The 26,906-nt window shown below is 39.1% G+C and overlaps 1 protein-coding gene across 1 annotated transcript in view; it reads right to left on the reverse strand.

Moving 5' to 3' along the window:
* Positions 1 to 26,906, reverse strand: part of LAMA4 (laminin subunit alpha 4) — a 97,629-nt gene that overhangs the window by 11,185 nt on the left and 59,538 nt on the right. Inside the window, exons 15-31 of the mRNA XM_084203182.1 lie at positions 26,457 to 26,553; positions 25,573 to 25,689; positions 24,774 to 24,959; positions 19,695 to 19,834; positions 18,337 to 18,510; positions 17,173 to 17,315; positions 16,653 to 16,815; positions 14,433 to 14,566; positions 13,045 to 13,216; positions 10,874 to 11,005; positions 9,698 to 9,840; positions 6,279 to 6,414; positions 5,005 to 5,142; positions 3,355 to 3,488; positions 1,954 to 2,118; positions 1,044 to 1,197; positions 130 to 320 (exon numbers count right to left, since the gene is read on the reverse strand). Coding sequence (XP_084059308.1) covers positions 130 to 320; positions 1,044 to 1,197; positions 1,954 to 2,118; positions 3,355 to 3,488; positions 5,005 to 5,142; positions 6,279 to 6,414; positions 9,698 to 9,840; positions 10,874 to 11,005; positions 13,045 to 13,216; positions 14,433 to 14,566; positions 16,653 to 16,815; positions 17,173 to 17,315; positions 18,337 to 18,510; positions 19,695 to 19,834; positions 24,774 to 24,959; positions 25,573 to 25,689; positions 26,457 to 26,553 — 2,519 coding nt within the window. The remainder of the gene's footprint in view (positions 1 to 129; positions 321 to 1,043; positions 1,198 to 1,953; positions 2,119 to 3,354; positions 3,489 to 5,004; positions 5,143 to 6,278; positions 6,415 to 9,697; positions 9,841 to 10,873; positions 11,006 to 13,044; positions 13,217 to 14,432; positions 14,567 to 16,652; positions 16,816 to 17,172; positions 17,316 to 18,336; positions 18,511 to 19,694; positions 19,835 to 24,773; positions 24,960 to 25,572; positions 25,690 to 26,456; positions 26,554 to 26,906) is intronic.

The raw sequence follows: 26,906 nt of genomic DNA on the forward strand, positions 1-26,906 counted from the left end.
ATATAAAGGAAGAAAGCCAGGATAACAGCAGAAATGTTAAAAAAAGTTTGAAAATCGAAAATTTGAAAAATTGAAATACTTCTTGCTCCTCCCCAGCATATTTCATTTTTATTTCTAAAGTCACTTTACCTTTGACCGAAATCCTTTGGTATGTGATCAAATTCTTGCCGGCTGTTTGCTGTTCCTCCAAATTGATAGGCATGTTCGGTTGCCTTGGGATTCATGGGCAAGTGGCACTGAGGCTCTCTTTGCAAATTCACTTGATACAATTTTTTGAGGCCAGATGAAGGCTGTGCAATCTTGTCTTTATCTCTTCCCACCTTCATAGAAAAAGAACTATTAACCAGAATTTTTAGCTAAGATTGGACATAATAAAATAACAGTATCATTTATATATAACTAGTAATATATCGTTTCCCTACGTAAATACCAGGATTGTTTCCGAGTCAAATATTCCATGAACAGATTTACTGTAAATGCTGATTTAGGACAGAACGAGGCAGAAACAAGACAGAACAAAGCAGAACAAGACAGAACAAAACACTTGTGCAGCTAACATAATTACAATTTTTTTTTTTTGCAGTTTTCCTAATTAAATCTTTTTCTCTTTGCTTTTGGTGATATCAGCTATATTATGGGCATGAGAGGATATGCTTAAACTAAAAATTCTGCATGCAGGAGGAAGGTTTTTCCTCATTTATATTAATATGTGCTAATTGTACCCAGCAGAGAGCCATACAGAAGCAGATGAGAACAGAAGCAAGCTTTTTGCCTTTAGAATACAGAAGAAATTAAAAAAACTTGTTTCTGAAGTACTGTTTTGAAGAAGTCAGGTATTTTATTTTATAATTCTAGCAAAAGAGAATGTTGCAAGTGTAGGTAGGCCAGATAGATCGTGTCAGGGCATTAATTTCCAGTGATGGAATATATATAAAGTAACAGGATCCTGTTCCTTTATATATATTGCCTTTATGCATTTTAGATCCATAATTTGGAGAATTTTGGAAAACTTTAGAGTGATACTGGAACAGTTTATAGCAGACCTTTTTATTACGGTTTCCTTTGGCTTTTGATGAGTTTTTTCCTTTCTTATGGAGAAGAGCAACTGGAGGAGATTCAACAGGGCATCCATATAAAGATGCCTGAACTTTCTCAGAGTACTTCTGGAAATCTTCCACTTCAACTTCTTGATCCAACCTGTGTTTCAAAGAGGAGATGACAAGAACAGCTTTTTTCCCTCGAGTGTTAGAATTGTCTGCATAAAAATGTCAGAATTTTACATTTATAGTTTAAATTATATTTGAATGGCTTTAAATTATATTTAAATATTATATTAAATTATATTTAAATTATATTTAAATTATATTTGAATGGTTCATTCTTGGATCATGGATGAAAGTACAGATTGATCAGTCAATGTATGGGTAACAAGGACAGCCTATACTACATCTGCCTGTTGTATGCATGCTGGCATAAACAGAGTGTCAATCTGCAGCATCAAATTCAACTTTAAAATCTATATAAGAACATTTCATAAAGCAATTAAGATCAACACATTCTGACCAATTTTACATGACCAAGGTCTTCACCTCCCCAGCTTCTGTGAGATGCCTTAATATAATTTTGTTTCAAAGGCAGACCTGAGAGCTACATAATATAAATGTAAATTACAGCTATGCAAATTATCCATTGCACCAGTAGCATTAGTAGGTGCAGTATGAAAGCTTATTTCATCAAGTTATTCCCACCTTAACAATATCTTAACCTAGCATATCTGTGCCAACAGATTCCATGGCAAATAAGGTAAGAATCTTATTCACACATGCTGTCTAGCCTCACAAAATGAGAGAGGAATTTTTATTGTGACAATAAATCACTTCTCATGAGCTACTATTCAAGCTGTCAGGCAGGGCAGTGACTGCCTGTTAATGTGTTTGGGAGGATGTTACTCACCTAGTGAAGTAGGCATTGCTTATGCATCCAGTGAAGTTGGCTTGCTGTGTTCTGAGGGGAGAGCCACCAAAATAAAACTTCTTGATGCTGTCTGGGCTTTTCCCTGCTCTGTCCTTTGCTGGGTTCTTCTTGCTCTGTTTCTTGTCATCAACAGTCAGCTCATACCTGCAAAGCAAAGCATCCATTTTGCAGGTTAGCTTTGGAAACTCCAGTGCCAGTGGTCAGACAGCATCAAAATGTGCCCAAAATGCTCCATTCAGTGCATGCATCACTCAGTGCCACTGCTCAAAGGCATTGACCTTGACTTCAGCTGTGCCACAAGTAGCAGTGCATTGGCAAAACTGTGTGCACAGGCCCATGGATTTAATATTACCCTGCAGGGAATTGTGAAGTTCAAAATTGGGAAGAAAATGAAGAAAGACAAACTAGGGGATTGCTGCTGAAGGGATGGAGACACCATTTGGGTAAAATAAGATCCAAGCACATGCTAATTGTCTATGGCCCTCTCCCTTTTTCTTTCTCTTTCATCACAGTGCAGTGTTTGAGCTTTTACAATGCTTTTTACCTAAACTGATTTTGCAATCCACTACTTGTTGCAGAAGTCAGGAATGATTCTCTGGCTTTATAAAGAAACTGAGTGTACTAAAGCATCAGACATTGATTTGGTTTTGCAAACTCAGGGAAACATGACAATCCCCAAGGTTATTCCAAGGCACCTTTTCGCACCTTCAGCTTTTCAAACTGTGATTCTTGGATGCCAGAAGTCATAGCTACAAGCCTTCATTTCCATTAGGAAAGTAAGAACACTTGTATCTAACAGATAAGATTCTTAAAGAAAATTTCTTTGATTATGTGACCTTCTAAAAAAATTTTAAACATATAAACAATAGTAAAACATACCAATAAACCAAAGCTTTCAAGACTTACAAGGAGCACAGAGAGACACTTATTCCCTACTGCTGTATTTAGTCACATTTGTGGCTGCCAGTGCTAAAAATATTTTTAACATGTTTCACTGTATATCCCAGATGAATGCTTTATGTGAAGATGCCTCAATTACTTTAGGGTAAATTGGGAATTGTTTTAACAAATTAGAAGCATCACTCCTGTTAAAAAATTAATCTCATGCTAGCCTTAAATGTTATTAAACTTTTTTTTTTTACCTGAGAACAAAAAAGGAGTAAGCTTTCAGAAAAACAAGTATTTTAATTTCAATAAAAATTTCAATTATACTTCAGGTCAGGCCCAACCTGGCCAGTTTTCAATCACATTTAAAAGTCAGTCACTAAAAAAAAGCCCTACTCAAGTATCAATTTAAAAGGGACTGTTAAATGATAATGTGCTTTACAGGAAATATTTATGTTCTAAAGGTAGAGAATAAAAGATGCTGTACAGCTTTACCTTTCTGGGGTGACAGAAGTAATGATGAAATGAGTTTTCCCATCATTGTAATTTCGTTCTGGTGACTGAATTTTGATTCCACTTGCATTTAAAACCACAGCACCTCTCTCCATAGAGATGGATAATACATCTGACTGAAATACAGACAAAAGCATGTTCATAAGCAAGTATTACACAGAAAAATTTACAGTTCTGTGAATTTTCCTGTCGTATTTATTTTTCTTCTGTGTTCCACATTTGTGCTTGATTTGCAAAAAGATACTCTGAGAATCAAAAAAAGAGATGACATCATTAGAATTTATATTGTCAGTTTTAAAGCCTGAATTTTGGGAATTCTGCTGCTGATATACCTCATGTACCTGTCACACGAGCTCCCTCCATGTAGCACAAATGTATGATGTTTACATTTCATTTGTGTTTCTGGTACCGCGTTGAGCAGCTGTTACTGCGAGATTCCAGCTGTCATAAGATCAAGATTTTTTTGTTTTTTTCCTAATTCCCTCTGATCGGACCCCTTCAATCACTCGAAACTATCTCAGAGATAAGAAGTGCTCTCTGGGTCAGGTTCGGGATCACTGTGCCACTAGCAGCATACTCTCAATTCCATTAGAGCAAGCACTGCCACTGCCACTGGTAGGAATCATTCTGCCTCATTCCGCCAAGCGCTAAATAGCTGAGCTTCTGCTGGTTAAGTAGGGCACTCGGCACCTCCTAGGATTAGAGCTGTTGAGTTAAAAACCTGAAGTGCTGTGTGCGAGGCCTCATTTATGCAAACGGTGTGGGGAACTGACACGGTTACTGATTTCAATTGAAGGTAATACTCCAGGCTGCAACCCGGGAAAGTTTAGAAGTGGTTATCGGTGTCACGCAGCCTCCTCTGCTGCGCTGCTGATGATATTCTGCAAGCACAGCAGAACAGACATTCGGGGGTGGTTGCAAATGTTCTGTCATCTGAGCTCATGCTCGCTGCAGATGTCAGTCTGAGCCTGCAGCATCTTGGGATCGCTTTGTCTCACACAACATTTTGTGAGTGCAAGTCCACATTTCTGCCCGAGTCACACTTCTGAGGGGGTATTTAGAGCAGCCTGGCTTCCCAGAGCTGCAAGGAGCCATTCTCATGTGCAGCTTTTCCCAGTCACACATGGAGGTGTGAGTGCCATCTGGGAATATAGGCAGCTTTGTGACTAATTTCTGTCAGCTCAGCAATGCTCAAAATGCCGTGCCACTAATTCAAACAAACTTTGCTTCTCGGTGATTGTCTGGATGGCAAATGTCAGGTCCTTAATATTATTTGTACTTTGGTAACACCTGCAGGTCCAAATGGGGATTGCAGTGCTGCTGAGCACAGCAAGATGCTCTGAGCATTTCTACCCTAAGGACTTCAGCGAGCACAAGTGGATGCATGTTAATTCTAGGCATACGATCCAGTTCTCTTCTCAGCATCAAAATAAAGTCGAAGTATTACTGGTTTTCATCTGTAGATCAAATGCAAACTGTAAAAATGAGGTCGTCAGCGAATGCTTTTGTATTTCAGACTGCTTTCTCTATCATGAAACCATAAAGTGAGAAATTGTATTATTCCCCTAGTATTCTCCTGGGAAAAAAATGAAAAGGTAAAATAAAACAAACAGAAAAAAATTAGATACTTACACCTTCAGAATAGTAAAACAACAGCCCACTGGGCTGCAATGTCCGGAAATTAAAGCCTCCTTCAAACTCAGTAAAGAGCGACACTTTCTGGCTTGATGCAATGAAGCTCTCGCCATTGAAATATGCATTGCGGGACATCTGTGTATTAAATAAAACAAAATTAGAAGTACAACTCAAAAAACATTCCAATAATACAAAGAATGAGGCTATTTCTTTCTTTTATTTTTTTAAACAGTTGCAGCCAGTTCAGTTCTAAAAACCAATTTTTCCTGCATATCTTACCCTAATGTATATAGACTTTCTCTCCCATCATGGAAAAATCTTGAGAAGGTGTTGCAATTTTAGATTGAGTCAAATTATTCCCAACTTTCCCAACTTTGTGGGATCTTGGCCCCATCCTAAGTCTGTTGATGTTAAAGAGCATGAAGAATAGGAGCAGAGGTGCTCATGCCCCTGTCTGAGCTGCATGGCACTGAGTCACACTCCAACACATGACATATTACTTTGTGTGCTCTGCTGGCTACTGGGGTAGGGTGGTCTATAACCCTCTGAGTCTCATGAGCAAAACTAGGTCCAAAGCAGGACAAATTGCAGAGAGCTCCCATCTTGACAGAGGGTGAGGTTGTGTGATGAGTTCTACAAGCAATCCCTCCTCTTCCCAGGTTTGCAGCATGGCTTTTGATAGACATGGCCACAGGATGAGGACCCTAAACACTATTTGGGTTTGCCAGCCTTGCATTGTAATGGGCAAATGGTGAATGATAAAAGGGACCAGAAACGAAATGGCAATTTTCTCATAGCTAATGCTGGTGCAGTTGGTGTGTGTGTCACAGAGGAAGAGCTGATCTGGCTTAAATGGAGAACTCATTTGAAGGGTGAATTTTTTGCTGTCTTTTCCATTTCACACATCTGTATTAGGATGCATGTAAGGATGATTCTCCTTGTATCTTTAAGAAAAAAAAAAGAATTACATTGGAATATTTCCATTCAGAATACAGTACATAATTTATTTCAGATTGAGCTTTCACATTGCAGTTTCACATATGAGAAAAATTTTAAGTGAAACACCTTGTGCTATAGTTCAGAGTGAAAACTGGGTATTATGTCAGCAGAATTAACTGACACACACAAGCTCCCCACCTCTGCCAGTCAATGAGTGCATGATCATTTCCTTGGTGGAAGACTGTCTTTCCATTGCTTGGAATAAAACTCAAGCTCCCAGCTATATCCATTGCCAAAATTTGCTGTTATGTCACAAATGGTGTTATGCTTACCAGTGAATCCTCTGGGCACCCATAGCTGATTCCCAGGGTTCCTGGTTCTTCCAACAAGTTGAAATCCTTCTTTTGGAACTGGAAACCCTTCATGCAGCCTTTAAAGCCGATACTTCCTGCCAGATGTGAACTAATGCTGTTGGACAACAACGCCAAACAAACTGCAGTTAGATGGCCATTGTCTTTCTGAACAGAATTTTGCTGCCAAGATGTTCTAAGGAAGTTCTGGAAGAACTTCAGTCATTTGCCTCACTAGTGCTCAATTCTTGCATCTTTGTGTAAAACAGCTAATGAGCCACATTCTATATTTTGAAAAGTCAAGATTTACCAATTGTAGGAAATATGATGTATTTATAACTACTTATGGTAAAAATAAATGGATTTTTATCTTATTTTTTTTTTTAGCTTTGAAGAGAAGTTCTGATTTAGGTTTCCTGTCTTGCTTTTACTAGCAAGCTCCATTTTTGCCTTTGCAAGCAAATGGGTCACTAGTTCTTCTGAAAATAGAGGTCAGGGAAGTAAGAGTAAATTCTACTTGCTAATGTGTGGGTTTACCTAATTTTAAATGAGAGTAGTGGATGTGCTTCCAGCATCCTTTTTATGTCACATTTGAGGTAGACAGCCCAGCAGTGTATCCCAATTGCTCCTACTCATTACTATCAGTTTTTCAACTCCACACCTTACCAAGATACCAGCACAACATTACAGCACAGGGTGATTATAATTGAATTTATCCTCACAATTCTCAAGGTGTGTGAAGAAGTAATTTGTGTAACATCACAGTGAGTCTGTGACAGGGGCAAGGAAATTAGATGGGAGCTGCTGAGTGCCAGTCCAGGAGATAACTAGGGAACGAATACCCTGAAGGAGTGGGTGTGAAATGCACAGTTCTGACCTGGCTGCCTGGAAGCAGTCTTTGTCCTTTAAGTGAGTTGTACCTTAGCAGTGGGACTTTCTTCACCTCATGTGACACCATATTGTTGACACCTGCTACCTGCACTTGTTGGCTGTGAGTTATCTCACTGTAAGGCAGATATTTGGAACATGGCAGAAGAATCAAGATCTAGAAATGCCTATTTTTTTGCGTTGGCAAAACCAGACCATCAGGGGAAGCAGTGCGGATGTACATGTACATGTCTGAAATATGGTGAGAGGAGTGCTGTAGGGACTTAATTTGCTCCTCAGTGAAATCAGCAGGAAGGCAAAACCAACAGGAAGGCTTCTGTCATCCTTACTGGGATTTAGACCAAAGTGTGGGGTATCAACCACTATAATCTTTACTCTGATTGACCCTGGGGCTGCTGTATGTGACAAATGTGCCTTTCTGTTAAATGCCACAACATTTTCTAGAAACAAGCTATAGAAGAAAGGCTTTCACTTGAAGAAAGGCTTCTGAGTTAATTTCTTAATTCAGTCAAGAGTTAAGTTCCCAGTGCTCCTACCTACCCTTAGCTTTCTGCTTTATGTAGAGTGAGGTGGGAGCAAAATAATGTATGGTGGTACTTCAATATTCATTTATTTGGAGAAAAAAGGAAATTGACAGAGAAAAATGCAATTGAAGAGAGCAAAAATTATGCGGCTTTAGAAGAATATTAGACTACTCCCCATATTGCTGCTGCCCTGAAAAGTTGGCTAAATGTGAGTCTGTCTGCAAAGAGGAAGCATAAATATCAGTAGTACATAGTAGCAGCAGTAGAGAGAGTAGTACATCATTAGTAGGATACTAACTTATGCTCCTGATGAAAATAGAATGATGCCACCACATTTGGCCCATACTTTTTTGCTGTCTACTCTTGTCAAGAGAATGAAAGCTGAGTATAATATCAGAGACAAAGTTGTGCTTCTGCTTAAATAAGTTCTGTATATATATTTTTAACATTATAATTGATAATCTTTTTACAATGCCTATGGTCTTTTTTTATCTGATACTGCCTGTTAATTGAGATGTTATTTTTCCTGCTTTGACAGTACCTTCCAGGTGTTTTTCAGAATAACCACAATCTGCTCGGAAAACTGCAGGCATAATTCATGTGATTCATCTTTTATCCTATATTTGTGAACAAGTCTCATCTGCCATTGAGCTGCTCAATTGCCTAGATTTCTAGGTCCTTCTGGGCTTTTTCAGTGTTCTTTAGCCTTGATTAACAGAAGTAATTTTCACCATCCTTCTGTACTTTCTTTCTAGATCATGAATGTATTTAATACCAGCCCTGAGAGAGACTCTTGGAGCATGTGCTGTAGAATTTTTATACTGTGAAAATTGAAAAGTTACTACTATGTCCTATTTTCTCTCTCCCAGCTGCTTTCCAATCCACTGCAGCATTTTCTCTCTCCACTCCACTAGCTTTCTTAATAGCTCCTTATGAAAGACCTTTGTAAAGAACTATTTGAAAGGACAGTTAAGTTATACTCTGCTTCTCCCTCGCCCACCACTTTGCCTGCATGTTCAAATAACTACATGAGATTGAAAGGCATAATTTTTCTTTTCATGAATTTTGTCACTGTCTTAAAAGCTTAAAGATTAAGCACTTTGTATCTCAGGTGTTATTTTTCAAGTCAGCAGTTAATTCTGACAACAAAACAAAGAATAAAATTTCACGAGATTTACCACTAAGTCCCAGAAGCTGTTGCTCAACATTTGCCTTTTTTTTTCTTTTCCTTTTTTTTTTTTTTTTTCTTTGCTAACATGGAGGGTATTCCTGTTAGCAGTTATGACACTTGAAGCAGCAGCTGGAGCCCTTTTGAAAATTCTGGTCTTGTTGTCTGACTCTGGGAATGAATATACTGCCTATCAGAAGAGCATACTCTTCTTCAAGTAGCCAGTCTGCTCTCAGGGCATGACCCTGGGGTCTGGCAGATTCCTAAGGCAGGAAATGAGAGTTACACAGTCTACTGAGATTAAACTGCATTTCTGTCAAATGATACAAGAGGAAAATGAGACCTTTTCTTCCCACGCCTACACAGAGCCAGCTGACTTAGATCCAAAGAGAACCTGAGACAAATCAGAGCTGAAATGCTTAGTGGGAAAAAGATCATCTTTAGATTGAAAATGTGATTGGTAGAGGGTCTTTGACACTTTTTGCCAAGCAAGGAGCAACACCAATTTTATGGAGCAATACCCATTTTATATATTAATATGTTCTTTGAAGATGTCTTTTTGTTTGAAGAGCACAACTGTTTCTGTTACCCTTACTAAAACAGGGCCAGTGTCAGTAAAATTCAAGTGTGCTGGATCAAGCTTAGTCTTGAGTACTTAAGAGTTCTGAGACACACTTAGAAGAGTGTCTGAAGGGTTGTTTTATATAACGCTGATGACAAAGAAATTGTTTTATTGTTACCTCTTAAGGACAGGCCATACAACTTAACTTACATATGGTGATTAATTGAAAATACTGATTGAATCCCATTTGTAAACCAACCTGGAGTGCAAGATCTCAGCAGGTGCTCCTCCAATGTAAATGTCTGTGAATGGCATTGCTGTTCTTTCATTGTCCACACTTTTTATATGTCTTCTGTCTACTACCAAGATCATCTTCTTGGAATTGTGATATATAATAGAAATCTGAAAAGAAAAGCATGTGCTTAAAAAGTCATCTTTTTTAAGCTGTTATGGTGATCTTGTAGAATTGATTGCATCTTTATACCTTCTGTTTGAAAAGTTCCTCTCATTTAACAGAGAATTTGTTTGTAAATTGGGAGAGGCTGACAATGATTACTAGTAGGAAGTTTGTCTTGATGTCACTATTTTTCTGATGACTGAATCCTCAGGCTATTTCATTTAAGAATAAAGAAAACGTATCAAATTCTCCACTGTGGCAAACAGATAAACTTCTGTAAACTTCTGTAAACTTCAGAATGCTTTCTTGATTTATCCAAAAGTTAGGGCATGCTTTTTAAAAAGAGTATTTCATTGTCAAAGCATAGAAAGTTAAATTGTTCTTTGCTTAAACATGGACAGATCTATAGCTGAGTTTTGGTCATGAATCAGACTTTGAATTGACATCAAGTAAAAGGCAGGAGAAGCAACTCACTATGGGGGGGGATTTACTGCTGTAACAGTTGCATTGGCTTACAGCAAATTCCCTGAAACTAAATACAAGTAGATATTTTACATCTGCCAAAGTCCCTAAAATACTGTGCATATATAAAAGGTTGCTACCAAATCAACTCTCTTTTTAAAGAAATAGGAAATGTCATAATTCTTGTAATGCGAAGCTTAACAACTAAGGTGGTCAAGTTAACATAATGGCATGGTTTTACTTGAGGAAAGTTTTATATTTGATATAGAGAACTGTCCTTGATATAATTTCATATGGAATTAATAAAACTTTCTCCCATGTGAATGGTCCTGTCCTTGGCTAGTAATACACACAATCTGTCTACAAGCACTGATTTATGAGGAGGCAGGGACAGCCTTCCCTTTCCTCTGCTTGGAACTGGTAGGACTTGCATGCACTCTGCTCTACAGCCTGTTCTACCATATCACTGCCTGCCCCTCATCCTTTTGCACCTTTCATGGGCATTGGAGCAATTATTTCTGCTTGGAGCCTCTGGGGTAGTTGGTCAAACAGCTGTGATAGTAACCACATCTGTACCTCATGAAATTTAGCATCGTTGATCCTGGCCTTCCTCATGGAGTCCTCGAGAAGCACGGGGCCGTTGCTGAAACCAAAGTCATAGCGGAGGTACAAGAAACCATTGTGCATCTCTAGGCTGAAGAACATGCTCTGTGTGAAACAAAACAGCAGTCAGAAAAGGACTGGGTGGCAGCATTTAGAAATAGTTTATAAACATCATTGTGAGACTGACGTTGGGAAAAGAATGCTGGGAAATAAATTGTTATTTGCAAAATTGCAACACATTTTCTATATGTTTATATTTATAATATATGTGCATGTATGCACATGCCCACATAATTGTTGTGTAAGTGTCACTTTTTGAAAGACTTGGTGAACTGTTTCCTTATAGAAACAGTATTTGGAAGTACAGTGATGTCATTATTCTTTACCAGTAAGGTATTCCTGATGTGAACACACCTATTCACTGCTGAAATAGTACCACACGCCCTAAATGAAAGATATTATACTGGTGAAAGCAATGTTGTGCTCAAATGGCTGTGTCTGCATTCGCAGGTTCTATCACAATGTCTGTAATCACTCAGGATTTTGTCTTTTCACAGCCCTTATCAGCACTGATGTATTTACTACAATGATAGCAATAGCTAGAGTGTATTTACTGCGTATTTGGTTTCTACAATTTCTGACTGCTCCTACTTTATGATTCAGTTTCTGTTCTGTGGCTGGGTGACCTAAATTTTATAAACAGGATCTGTACTTTAGAAAATCTTTAGGGAGCGTTTGAAGTGAAGACCTGCACCCTAGAATTAGTCTTGTTCCAAAACTAAACATAAAGAGACAGAAACAAAATTTACAGCAAATGTGCATCTGGATTAATGCTTTCAATGTTTTGTCTGCTCTCCTAGTGTTCATGGCTAATGGGGAACAATAATTCTCAAATCACTACTGCAGGCTAAGAACTGCTGTCTTTGACATAAATGAGTCCACTTTCAGAAGTCACCACTTAAAGAAGTAAGAGTAGGTTTTAATCTAGCACTTTTAAATGAAACTGCAGCTTGGGTTTGTTCTGAACAGCATAAGCTTGAAAACAAAACAAGGATTTCATTAAGAATATTTATGGGCTGTCTTTGCAGAATTGAATAATGGACCACCTTACACAGACTTTCTAAAAGTGCTTGTGAGCAGGCAAGGTCTCCCAAGCTGATATCCAACTTGATTGCAGTTTCCACTGACAAGAAATTCCAAGAAATGTCTAGGTGCTTTTGCTTTGAAGAAAAATAAGAGCTCTGCAATAAGTGCTCTGCAACTTTTAACAGCAGCTGCTTAGTCAAAACCTCCTAAGAATGAAGGTTAGTGGTAGCATGCTATGCTGCAGGGCAAATTGCTTCCCATGACCCTCCTCTAGAAGTTACTCTAAAGGCAAACACTAGAGAGTAGCTCTTCTAATAAGAGTGGATTTTTTTTTCTAAATGCTTAAAGCAATGTTACATGTAGGTGTCTACACAAGTGTCTGTCTGTGGATTGCATCTGCATAGAATGTTTTCTGTGACTTTTCTAGGTTGTAATCCTGAGCTTGATGTGGAAATGCCCAAAGATCAAAAAAAAAAAAAAAAATCCATGTTTGTCTTTAGAAGATATTTTCATGTCTTCGAACTCTTACAGAGATTGCATCACTCTCACACTTCAGAAAACCTCCTGACATTTGGATCAAGTCCTTTTATTTGGACTGCTTTCTATTTTCAGTAAGTTAAATATTTAACTCTAGTACACCCTGAGGCACAGTTATAAAGTGGCAGCTACCACGAAGTGGCTCCTTTTTGGGAGTTACTTCACAGAAATTTCCTATAGCTTTGATTGAGCATTTGCATTTAAATAAAGGCACAACAACTGGGCTTAACTGGAGTCTGTCTTGAAGTATCATCACGAGGATATGACCAGTTTGAAGTCCTGACTGTCTCTGGATAAAAGCAGAGTCCAGCTCAGGGCTTTGGCTTTCTGAGGCCTTTGCAGAGCAAGTTCCAGTTCCCTCCTAATGTATACATGCACCAGACAAACACAAAGTATTTCCTCTTCCCAGAAGTTAAATGTGAGGACATAAGCATTTTGGATTTTCCAAGATATTCTAGGTACTGGGGAACTTGTGGTGTGGTGTCAGTGGATCAAGGGTACTAGCAGGACTTGGTACTCACCCCATTAATCATCAGCAGGATCAATCCATTGTCTGTAGGTGTTCGAACTTCGATGTCAAATCGAGTCACCTGGCTGAATTTTCCCCTTCTCTCAATGTTTCTGGCCAAGGCATAGCCAGAGCCATCAAAGAAATAGCTCACAGCCCGGCTCTGAGTGAAAGCCAACTTATCTCTAGAGAAAAAACAAGCAGGGAAGGATTAGTTGGCATGTTTTAGGGGAACTTAAATGCCTTTACATACTTTATTGAAATTATTGTTCTGAACTTCTGTCTGGCAATGGTGAGACTGGTGACTTCCTTGCAATTTTTTTCCTGAGAAATAGTGTGTAGCTTTGAAGGTGCATCTAACTCCTTCGTCATTACACCGGGCTTTTATCCTGTGCTATATGTAGAGGACAGGAAAATTCTCTGCTTATCCTTGTAAAGTGATAGACCCACAGCACTTCCTCATTATAAGGATGCACAGATATGTCTATTAACAGCTTTCTCAGTTTGTGCAGAAATCCATTTGAATTCTGCAAGAACTTTAGCTGACTCTGGTATGCTCTGTTCTGAAGAGCAGCAGCTTGCACTCCCTGTGGGAATGGTGTGGGAAGTTCATTTTCTCTATCCCAATACTTCCTGCATTTCTTCCCAGTGCATGCTGCAAATTACTCTCCTTTTCTTTCCAGGGAGAGGTTCTGCTGTTGCTGCCTGTAGTGTGAGCAAAATGCCTGTTGTGTCTGTGCTAAAGGAATGCTGCAGCTGATGCTCACTTCTCCTTTAGGAGCTGCATTTCCCAGTTTGTGAAAGCCTCATGTAAGGAATATCTGTGGTGGCTTTAAGTGTATGGCAGGAGAAAAGTTTTGTATAAGCCTTCCTAGCTGTGGGTGGGACTTCCCTCAAGGTTCTCTGGCCTTGTGGACCTGAGTGGTTGTGGCTGTATCACTTGGAGTAACGTGATTCGAGTCAGGGGAAGCTCTGTCCCAGGCAAGCAGTGGGGTAAGGAAGGAGCTGGAACAAACCCCAGCTACTGTGGCACTTTCCTTTATGAAGACGTGAACAAGATTGTGAGATAGCTAGTGGAGACAGCAGGAAAATCAGAGGATATCTCATGCTAACAGGGACTCATAAGGAGTCCAACTTCCATACATACATATAAACATACAAATAAACATTAATTTTATTTATAATATAATAATATTTATAATAGAATATTATTTGTATATATATAAATATATAAATAAATAAAAATTATACTTGTCGATGCAATTAGGAGCTAAGAGCCGCCAACTTCCTTCTGGGACACCTCAACGTCACCTTCACCTTTTAAATCTGCAGCAGGAGCGAGCCATCGGGAGCGGCGTTGTAAGAGAGTGAGCGGCAGAGTGAGGATGGGACTGTCCCTACCTGGCACAAGGTGGCGATGTGGTGGTGTCGATGTTGTAGGCGTGCTTGAAGTTGTACAGGCTGATCACATCGTCGTTCAGGGTAGCCAGCTCCAGGCAGCCGATGAAGCCAGGCAGGTTTAGGCTAGGAGGGAGCTGTGCAGAGGACAAGGAAGAGTTAAAAGGAGAAAGGTGGCACTGTTTAGTTGGGTGTTTGAGAGCATTTGTGCCTGGGATCGGTTTTGTCCCTGTGCAATTTGGATTTTCAAAAGAAAAGGCTGATACTGCTGAGAATAATCTTCACAGTCCTTACCATGGTAAGGCCTTTGGGCTCTAAGTAAAAAGGGAGCACATAAATGGTCTCATAGTGAGAGAATTAGGCCGGGTAGGGCAACTGCAAACAAAAACTTCTTTTGCAGTTTTGATGCTTGGAATGCTTGGAAACAGGGGAAAAAGCTAAGGTTTGACTAATAACAGCTTACTCAATGTCTTTGAATAACTCAGTGGTTATTTCATATCTAATGCATAGATGTCCTTCACAGCCAGAAAAATAACTCCATACCATAATTAAAGAGAGAGAAATGAGAGAGCTCTTTAAACCCAGGAGACAGGGATACAAAATCTGTGCCAGTGGGTAATCCTCAGTAGGTATTATTTTGAACAGCTAGCAGGATGTAGAGACTTCTTCTTTTAACAAAGGTCACTGCAAATGGAATTTAAACAGCCACAGTGGTGAGGGGAAAAATACAAAAGAATAAAGCTAACAGACCTAGACCATTCTTTTTATATTAAAATATTTTGCCTTGTGGAACAGGTGTGATAATAATAACACCTCTTGTGCTTCAGAGTTTGATCACTGTGAGTAGCTTTTCTTCATCTTCTCATTATTTCCATTTTTTTATGATACAATAGTAATGGTAATACATCAATACAGAATATAAGTAGCTGTAAAAGAAAATTACATTTTTATCTGCAGCACAGATACATTTGGTAAATTATCGTATTTTCTTTTTTTCCTTTGTTTCTTCTAGTCTTTGAAATTATGTTAAGCATGGGAGTTCTAGTGGTTAAGTGGTGCATTTCATATTTGCAAAGTATGTAACAGGAAAGTAAAAAGCTTTTAACAAATCAGACTCTATGCTAATAAATAAAAGTGTGAGGTGTCTATTTCTAACGGGGAAGGGACCCGTATGCCTATCAAATAATACCATGCATCCTTTTCTTCCTATTTCCCTTTCCACTTCACTCTCCTCTTTTCTTTTCCCTCTGCTATGCTGTGGAACAGACTTGGAGGGTTCATTTGCTGGATGACTTTTTGTATGTGCATGTGTATGAAACTGTTATTCAGTCTTCAGTCCTATTCCCAGGCAGTTTGCACCCAGGGCTCAGTAATCCAAAAGTCCTGCCATGGCATATATCTAGTAGTCATAACAATGCCAAGCTCAGGAATGCGTAAGTGTATTGAGCTACTCTTTCTTTGTTTTTATGTTTTTAGGAGAACTGCTTGTGGATCAGTATTTGGATCTTTTCAGAACCTACTACAGTTAGCTTAAAGAATTTAGGGTTCTCTAAAGTCTTTTTAGGTGTGTTTTTATTCAGCCATGCAATTTTCACAGCCAAGGTCATTCATAGCAATTTTTAAATTCCAAAAGAGGAACTGGTATGTTCACAGAGGCAGGTAAGCGAGGTGCTAATTTATGCTGACTTTTCGGAACTAGACTGATGCTACTGTCTCACACAGGTCTTCAGACATATTTTGCACAGGCAACTTTTCATGTTGTTGTAAGTCTGGATTTAAATCAATGATAATTTAAATTCAAACAAATGACTATATTGTTCCTTTCCCACAAGATCCTAATATTAGCAATGCATTTTTGTGACAGATGTAAAAGAGAAATTCTAAGTACCAAGGACTCACTAGCATTAAAAAATAGTGGTAGCCTGAAAGTTAGGTAGGACTAATAGGCCTTTGTTTATGCATGCTATTTAACAGCTAGCAAGCCTTCCTTTTAGTACTCTCCAGGAAACCTGAAAAGCAGCTCACAGACACCTGATCATCATACTTGTATGACAAAATATGCTAGGCAAAACTTCTTCACCATGGCTAAAAGATAGAGTTCTAAGATGATAAATGACTAAATAAGGGCTTTTTCTTTATCTACTATTTCTGTGTTTAAATGGAAGTCCAGCAAGGTTAGTTTGCACTATTTAATTTTGAATAGAGAATATTTATCTGACCAACCTTGAAGCCTGGAGGCACTCCACCAACATAGAAAACAGCATTTTCAGGTTCCAAATTAAGAAGGGAGCCAGGACCAAGAACCTCTCCCTTTTTGATGAATTTTTCTTCAGCTGTGCTACTAAGACTGGGCACAGTTAGAAACATTTTGCCGTGTCTTCCGATCCTGCAGAAAAGAATTGTAAGAGAAGAGAATTTCATGTTGGTCAGACTTACAAAAGAACAAACAAGCCTCAGACTCAGGAGGCAACTGAAAACAGGAAGGGTTTTATTTCCTTAAAGAAGACTAGTAATCAGGAGGTAAAAAAAGGGAGGACCACAGACACTATCTCTTCCTCCCTGTGGCTCCTTGGGTCTTGGCTCTCCATAAGCAGGAAGAATTTCCATTTACTTCAGTAGGCACTGAATTTCCTTTTATTTCCAGGCACTGAAATTTCCTGATCAGCAGTTCTGACACAGCCTTTTCAGCTTGTTTTTTCCCATTAACTGTTTGATTTTGGGGAAATGCACATTATCACTTTACCTCTCAATTTTGATGATGCTGAAGTAAGAAGGCCAGGTACTGACTGGCTTGGCATCCAGAGGTATCTCCACGTCTTGGCCCCCCAGATTATAAATGTACACAAGGTTGTCATTTTTAATTGCAAGACCAATGTAATGTTTTGCCTAAAACACCAATGGAGAGGGATGTTAGAGATACAACATTGAAAGAGATTTAATTCAGGACATAAGTAAAGGTAAGCTTTGATAAACTGAATGACACCTTTAAATATTACTGAAAACTATTTAAATAGAAACAAGACCTTTATTCTCTAATTGGTTGCTTTCACCACATAAAACTGAACAGAAAAAAGTCTCTGATATTTTACTTTATATCCATTTTGACTGAGGCAAATTCAAGGTCTTGAGCTCTCTGCTGACCATGAATTAGTCATGTTCACTGGGAAGCTGTTCATCATTATTTAGTGCGCAGAGCCATGTGCAGGAAATAGTCTAAAGCCTAAGTATTATGCTGTAATTAAATATTCTGCCAAGAGGCGTTTCACTTGATTTATATTCAGTCAACATTCTTTTTAGGAAAGCTTAAAAATGAAAGCCTGGCTCTTTACCTTCTCAAGTAATAGGTTGCCAGAATGATACCTGGCTTGTGAGTTTTGATTTTTTTACCTTTCACAGTTTAGAGAACAGTTATTTCAAAGTAATGATCGAGAGTGTACACAGTGTACAACAGCAGCGCAAGCCGCAGATAAAGAAGTCTGCTTATCTTGTGGGCCTGTGACCTCAGAGATTTGGACTTGACACTGTCAGCAGCATAAACTGATTAAAGCATATCTCCCAGAAGCCAGGCAGGTGACATGAATTGATTCAGAGCACCTTGGTATTGGCAGAGGAGATAGCAAGTGTGGCTCGCAGCAGTGACAATCAAAGCAGTACACTGCCAGGCAGTCTAATTTGCTTTTTAGAGAGAATCCTTCATTGTTTGGGGTGACAAGTCTCAAGGACAGGGGTCTCAGGAACCCTCGCTCTTTGCTTGTCACAAAATCAATGATGGTCATAGAATAGACAACTTTAGTTCTGAAACAGAAAGAAACAGTTAAGAGGAAAAACTGAGGGCAGATAAATTTCAAACTCATTTAATTTTTCTAAAAAAATATACGCATAAAAGTTAACCGGGCTATTCTCTTACATTTTTGTTTCCGAGGTACAGAATGAATCTGTCTGGAGAGGCTGCCAGTTGTGGGTTGTCTTTGTGGAGCTTTATGTACAAGCTCATGGAAGTGAAAGATTTCAGTTCTTCCACGTTGATCTTTGGATTGACTTCAACAGCTGATTGGCCTTCAAACATCATAGAGACTTGGACCTGCAGGTGCAAACGGGCAAAGTGAGACCTGGTGTTGCCTGGGGTCAATACTTTAGGTAAGTCTGTAACAATACTGTACCAGCAGCCTTGCTTACTGCAAGAGTCGAGTTGGCAGCTATATATTGGCATGTAAATTGTATGTTTGTAACAATCTTTCCTGAAAAACACTGTAAAGACTATGAAGAAAGTTATCTTAAAATTGATTAAGGTCCTAATGAACTCTACTTAAGCATATTCATAAGGTAAATTACATTTCAGTGGGAGATAGATGAGTGCTTAGTTGAATCAGGGCTACATTACTATGTATGCCACATAATGAAATTCTTACAGAGCTATAAAACTTCTGCTCATAATTTATTTCTTTGCTTTGGGACTAGTACGACCATTTTCTGTTCATGAGTAATCCTATCATATCATTGAATCTACAGTGATATTTATGAGATGCTAAAAAAAATTGTAAAACTGTTCATTTTAGTTCAAAATGCTTTCAATATAACTGAAGTCATGTTTTCAAGTTTAAACACAGTATACTTGAATAACAAAATACATTTTAAAGAACAGTCAAGCACTACACACAAACTGATTTTTCCAAGTTATGTTCAAGCACTGCGAACATACAATAATGCACTGAATTTTTTATTTCTCTGAATGAATTCAAATATACTTGACCTTGGTTTTCTTGTTAGAGTAAAAACTCTCATTATTTATGTATGGTAATGAAAGTGTTTTTTTTCTCTATTAAATATGTGTGAGTCAAGGATTCTCTTACCCTGCAGAAAATTAATTCAAAAGAAAGGAAAAAAAATGCTGTCATCTCGGGAAAGCTTACATTAAATTGCTGTAATTATTACTCCTGGTAATTAGCTTTGTAGGTAATTTGCCTACAAATTATAGGTAATCAGGTTCTGTTGTTCTGGCCATCTTATACATTGTGCCCAAACCTTTATTGTCAAGTTGCTACTGCAGTAACAAGAGTCTACCATGAATACTATGATAATGTCAAAGGCTTGCAAATAGTAACTGTAAAGATTTTAATGACCTCCAATGTGCTTTGTTCATCCAGTTTTGGGGAGGTGACAATGTTCAGGTTTGTGCTTCTAGCACAGCCCAAGAAAATTGAGGTAATAGTAAGATTTGATTATTAGCACTATTAAACAAAAGTCCCAAAAACCCAAAAGTTTTACCTTGCTTGCTACACTCCTGGTTTGAGCAATTAACTCTCTGATCCGCTGAATGCTGGAAGAAATGTTGTTTGCTGGTGCCTTCTGTTCTACTCTGCGCATTTTGTCCAGGAGCTGAGGGAAAACTTCTGTCAGTTTCTTCACTGCAGTTAGAAAAGAAGAGACAGGGTTTTTTCCTCTTTGAAAGACTGGAATATTCCAGGAATATTCCACCCTCTCCTCTTAGGTTAGCTCATCTGTCTCCTTCTGCTTTCTGACCAAGTCATAATTATGTTGTGTGAGATGCAATGATTTCAGAAAGGGTAATGATTTCTAGGAATCTGGTATTGCTAAAGTTTTTTGAAATAAGTTTGCACAAAGGACTCTGTTTTCTTAGGACTCATAGATAATGTGGTGTGTTACCTCTGTAATACTTTCCTCAAGGAACTCTGCAAACATTAACAGTTTTAACCTTTTAGTCTTCCTTCAAGACAAATTAATGTTAAGCCTAATTTTACATCTACTGCAACTGGAGCAGAAGGATTATTTGTTCAGCATCTCACTGGAGCTCTCTGGCTGACCTGGGAACTGCATCCAAGAGTCATGGTTCATGAACTCTTCAAATTCACTGTAGGGGAGGTGTATAGGCTGTTTTCAGCTATGTGTGCCTCCCAGAGGTCATCACCCAGACAGCAGCAATGGCTGCACGGGAGATGTGTTTGCTTGTGGCTCACAGTCCCCTCTCATGGCAGAAACACTGCCAGTCTCACGTGTGGTATACAACAATAGAAGGCCTTAGACGATGATGATGATGATGATGATGATGATGATGATGATGATGATGATGATGATGATGATGATGATGCATGTGCACCTAAACTGTGCTTAGTACCAGCCCCAAGCCTTGTGATTGGTAACCTCATTAACTTTCCTGCCTGCATCTGCCAGGGGTCATGAATTAGAGTCCTGGACCTTTGGTCTTTCACTGCTGTGTCCTCTGGTGGTACATGTGCAAATATCTGTGCTATCGAAGGGAAATGCAGGGGCTCTGTCCTGTTCAAAGTGAGAGAAGTCCTTTCCCAGGAAGATAAGCAGAAAAATTATCAAGAAGGAAAAATAACTCCCCTTAATTAATAATCCAATTTTATCACATCAGATTCCAAGGACAAGCTGCCCTTTGAAGGATATTTACACATCACATAATTTTTCATCTTTAATTAAATATAGGTACAAGAGGCTGAGTATAATGAAATGCGATTTTAGCTGCAAGCTACGTGCATATAAGAAAGATCCAGCATTCAGAGTTAATTTTAATGACATGGATTCACTGTAAAGGTTAAGACCAGATTTGTAGGGTTTAAAGTTATATTTTAGGGGTTGCCAACTTAGATCCACCTGCTCTTGTGTTCTTCTTGTCCTATTTTTACCTTTGTCTGAGACTCATAGAAAGGCTTGTGTTGGAAGGGACCTTAAAGATCCCCTGGTTCCAACCCCTCTGCTGTGGGCAGGGACACCTTGCACAGGACCACATTGCTGAGAGCCCCACCCAGCCTGGCCTTGAAAATTTCTGGATGAGCACTGCAGAGAGGCAGGTAAAGGGGCTCATCATCCAGTATAGGAGACTGTATAAAAAACAGGGAAGGAGGAGCAGACTCCAATCCAATCTTCTGTGCTTCCAGTCTGCACTGAATAAGCCTCAGCCTCATTCATATCAACCCAGACTATGAGAATACACCATGGAGTCCTACAAGTCTGCTTGTTTTTGGATAGAGTGAAAAATCTGTGTTTGTCAGTCCTGTGCTGTCTCTGCTTGGCTGTTTTCATTTGTGTTTTACTCTCCAAGTTCAGTCTAGGAGTGGGCCATGTAGAACTTTAGACCCTCACTTTTTTTCCATTTAGTCCTGAAAGGCCTTATATAGTAGGACTTAGTAATCAGCTGTTCTATATAAAGCTTACTGTACATTAAAATTTCATGATTTTAATGAATCCTCAAAGAATTACAGTAAATTTTGGTGATCCCAAAATGTATTAAATTTTCTACTTAAAAAATCCCAACAAAACCCAAATCAACTTATAGGAAGTTTTCTTTACCTTTTTCCATTTTTAAGGCAAAAATACTGCAATCTCAGAAAATGATTTAGCAAATTACAGCCACTTTTTTATTTTTAATAATCTGCAACTGAATTGGAATTGTGTTTGATTCACCGTCTTCACTGTTTGAAATTTGATGTATTAAACTTGAAATGCTACTGTAACATGTAAACACAAAACTAACATCTGTAACTACTAGAACTATTGTGAAATCTCAGTATAAACTGCTTCCTCTTGGCCTTTATAATGACATTCTTCAGCACAGAAGAACATTGATTTTGATTTTTGTCTTTGAGATGAAGGTGAGAGGAAAAGAGAAACTAGTCTTACCCATTGATAAAATATAAGAAAAATATAAGAATGGAAAATTTGTAGGAGGAAATGTCCTGACTGCAACCTTCCAGATGTTTTCCCCTTTTACTTTTTCCTTCCCAAGCTGTCTGCGACCCTCTCTGCTGAATCCCACCAGTTCCCTGCACAATGGCAGCATGGACTGTTCTCAGACAAACTGCACAGCCAAGATATGCTCTCACCCTTCCAAGCACCAAGTGCAAGTTTTATTCAAGGGCAGTGCAGCTTGCCAACTTAGAGGCTTCAGCTGCTCTGGTACTGTTATTGGCATGAAGATCAGGTGTTTTGGTATTCCAGGCACCTGGCTGAACATTTGTTGTGACTTTCCTTTGGACTTGGATGGACATTCCTCCTGTCAGATCAACCTCTCCTGGCAGGATACACAGCTGATCTGGGAAGGCTCCACCATGCCTGCCGTGTCTGCATCTGTCTTCCTGGGCTGTGAGTCACAATCACATCTGTCTGGAGCACTACCTGTGCCAGCCTCCTGTGTGGCACTGATCTCTCTTCTCAGCTATTTCCACCTGATCTTTCTGGCAAAAACACCTCATCATACCTTTAAACAAACAAATCAAATTACTTCAGAGCAAAAATGCCATGGGAAAGCTTCCTCCACAAATGTAGTAGGGCACACTTTGCTGTAGGTTGGATATTAGCATCTCTCCAACAGTTCATTTGTGGTGGTCAGCATGCCCTCCAGGAGGTCAGGTAGGAACAAATATTTTCAAGGTGACTCCTGACCTGCAAACCCACCCTCACAGAGAAGACATTTATTCTAGGTGTGTCACATAGAAGCTGTTTTTGTTCCTTTTTGGGAACATATAACCAAGGGAGAGTTGGCCATTTTAACTCTGTTCACTCTTACAGAGCACCTCAAATGCTGCTGGAAATATTTCGTCCGGTACAAGAGCTAGTATGAGCAGATTTTTTTGAATCCTGGATGTCTGCTGGCATTTTGAGCATGAAGAGCCAAATGCAGTCTGTGTTGCTGCTCTACCCACTAAGCTGGCAAGGGAAAATGTTAAATGTAAATCAAGTGTAAAGGTGAATGAAAACAGCCTCATGTGTAAGCTACAGCACACTGTTTCTCTTGGAAGTTTTTCATCATACCATTCCCTCCTGGGAGGCCAATCATATCCACATTTGCATTATTTTACATGGTAATTAGAGCCCATAGCCTAAACTACTCTGGTGATCAAAAACATTTTACAGCAATGAAATCCAATACAAGCGCTGTTATATTAACTACACTCATGGATTTCTGTGTAGTGACTAGCAGTGAGCTTACCCATTCCCAGAGGGACAGGTTCACTGCTTCCTTTTGATGAAAAGCTCAGGGAAATCTGAGTTTCCTCCAGTTCTGGAGCCAGAAATTGGGATATTGAATCGCACTGAATTTCTTCTTGTAAAGGGAACCACCTCTATATCAGTTCTTGGCAGCACTCACTTAACCAAAAATACTAGGGGCAAGAGTCCTATGTATCATGGAATTCTGAAAATAACATGACTCTTGGGATTCCCCAGCTGAGAGGGAAGACTGTGACTTCAGAACACTAGAAAAAATGTTGGGTTTGGTGCTCATAACACCACTTGCAGTAAAATGACACTTGGGTTGCAAACTTCCTGACAGAAGGAGAAAGAATTTAGGGCAGTAGATCTGAGACTCAGACTTTCTGGAGACAGAGTCAATGAAGTTATGGAATTTCTCTGGGGCACTTTTAGGAGGCAAGACATCACTGAACAGGTCTGCAGGTGATGGTATCATCAAAAGTGTGAAGGAAATTACTTGTTCTGGACTTCCAACCTCCTTAGCCATAAATATCTTAGGATTAGTGAGTCTCCTGAGCAGAGTCAAGAATACATGGAACCATAAAAATTGTTGCTGTAATCAATTTTTTATTCCAAATATTTTCATTTCTAAATTGACTATTTTCTTCCCCAATTATTCTTTTCCTTCTTTCTACATTTCCTTTTTACTTTTCTCTACACTTCCATTTCAGCTTCATCTTTGTATGTCTTTTTCTACTCTTCCTTATCATCTTCATTTTAATGTTGTAGTCTGCCTTAGCTTTTCTTTTGTCTGTTTATTTGCCTTAAATTTTTCATAATAAAGAATAATAATAAAAGTGGAATTAATGTGATGTTTACAAGCTTCTCCAGAAATCACCCTGCTTAAATATTTAATTTCCTCCTTTATCCTTTTTGACCCCTTTGTTTAGACTACAAGCTCATCAAGTGAGGGACCATTTCTTCTCCATGTTTGCACTCCTGAAGACAAAAGGGCTCTGCTTTCAAATGCTTCTCAATGTTAAAAAGCAAACAAATAAAAACCCCTAAATCACCAACCATAATAGCAAGAAGTGTTCAAACAAGCTGTTTAGCATTCAGTGTGACCTTGGTACCCTGATAAAAAAGCACTAGAATTCAGTAAGTCTTCAGTACTTACTGTTTAAATAATTTTTGGAAGTCCCTGAGGATCCAGCATTCTTAAAATATAGTCAAGACCTAGACAACTGCTAATTAGTGAAAATTTTCATGGAGGCAAAATGCTAGAAGATTATACGTGATGAATATGCAATGTAAACAATTCATACAACATGTTATTGCAGTGATTTCCTGATTTTTTAACACTGAGGAATGGCGAAATTCAGGTCACCCTACCTGCATCCCCAGCTGAATGCACAGCACTGTCATATGCCTCTGAATTGTGCTGGAAGTCTTGCAGGTTTTGGGACCACAGCCTCACGTTCTCGTCCATGGGGGTGGTAGCCTGTGTTACTGTCGTGGTAGCACTTACAGCCTCTGCAGTCTTCAGCTGAGCTTGCTCCAAACGCTCTCTGGCCTCCACTACAGAACAAATAGGGAATGGTAAGAAATGAACTCTTTCACATATTCAGGTGTGGTGTGTGTCCTACCCCTCCCCACCCTCTGTCTTCTCCTTCCCTTTTCTCTTCTTCCCTCCAGTTGATATACAATGAGCATGATGTCGTATGGAATGGAGTATTCTTTTGGTCAGCTGGGGTCATCTGTCCTGGCTGTGCTCCTTCCTAGCTTCCCATGCATCCCCAGTCTCCTCACCAGCATGGAAAGCAGAAAAGGCTTTGGCTCTGTGTAAGCCCTGCTCAGTAGCAACAAAAACATCTCTGTATTATCAGCTCTGTGTTCAACAAAAATCCAAAACACAGCCCCATGCTAGCCACTGTGAAGAAAATTAACTCTACCGCAGCCAAGACCAGCACAAGAAGAATGTAAAAAATTTCAGTGCCAAAACATTTAATTTCATTATGAAAGTGTTAAAGCTGGGTATTTGATATCTAGGTCTAGTAGTTTCAGCCAAACTCTTCGAAGTGCCCACAGTGCTGAACTCTTAGTAGCAACTTCACATCCATATTCAAAGATAGAAATGTGCTGTTGAATGTGTGGAGATAAAGCATCACAGAGCTGAAGCTCCTCTTCCAACCTGTCTCTGCTGACTGCATTTTTGCGATGGCTCTCATCAGCTGGCTCCGCAGGGCGCTCATTCTGGCGAAAGTGCCATTGACTTGCCAGCTGGTGTCTGCAATGGTGTAACCGCTGCCTGTGGACAAAAGGGAGGCACAGCTGAGGGGCGTCCAAGTGGTGTCTGAAAAGGTAAACTCAGTCCTAGGGAGCTATGTCCTTAGGCATTTACTATGCCTTGGACAGTATACCATGGCCTCTTTTCATTTAGGACGTACTTGTACTCCCGACTTTACAGAATCTAAAGGAGAAACCAGCCCTGCAGCACCCCTGCTTGCCACAGGGTGTCTTCCAAAAACCTGGAGAGCTCTGTTGCAGTCAGTGCTCTTTGCCCTTGCTTTAGCAGAAGAGCTGAGAATAGCTGCAACTGGTACACAGAACTCAAATTGTCCTCAAAATTTTAAAAAGTCATCTGTAATTCTAGATCTTTCTTTCATTTACAGTGAAGAAAGGCCAAACTACTTTAACATTTATTATTACCCTCCGCTGGTGAAATCCAGCTTTCTGAACATTTAAGCTGCCGTGATTTGATTTTAATTGAACTACTTAATTGGGTATATTTACCAGTGAACAATGGTTTGCAGGGTCACATATTAAAATGGTAGTTGTATCTGAAATGGACTTCTCATGAATGAAAGAAACTATCAGTATCTAATAAGATGACAAAACATGAGCTACTCAAGCTGTGCCCATGGCCATTTCAAGTACTTCGTGTGGTAAATTCAATCAATAACTTATTCTGTCGCAGCAGTAATTCTGCACAGTGATGTGCTTCTGAAATTTATTTTAATGTGCTTTTTTAATGGCTATAAGCTGATTGGGAAAGTAGAAAGGATGTATATTTACTGTCATGTGCTGTCCGTTGTAGCTGCATGGCTCGGATGAGAAGTTCTTCACTTTTACCTTTATGGTAAATGACCTGAGTATCAATTCCAACTGCAGCCTACAAGCATGTTCCAAAAAAGAAAGTCAGAATAATCCTTATCAAATATTCCACTTTATTGTGATTAATTGTGGACAATTATTTGCCTGCATATAAATGCAACTGCAAAGTCACTGCAGTTTCATTTGCTTTGCTAGCATTTAAGATTGGCAGTTGGATTGGAAAAAAGTCTGAAAAGCAAAATTTTCTGTTTTAAGAAAGTTTAGAGAAATGTATGGTTTTCCAAGCAGCAGTACTGAGTAACAAAGATGGAGAAAATCCTCGTAATTTATCAGCTCCAGTTTAGTCAACATGACTAAATGCTGCATGTTATTTAGGCACTGTGACTGTTCATTTCTACTGTCATCTCAGAT

The sequence above is a fragment of the Fringilla coelebs genome (assembly GCF_963513975.1).
Source record: "Fringilla coelebs genome assembly, chromosome: 3".
Taxonomy (NCBI): domain Eukaryota; kingdom Metazoa; phylum Chordata; class Aves; order Passeriformes; family Fringillidae; genus Fringilla; species Fringilla coelebs.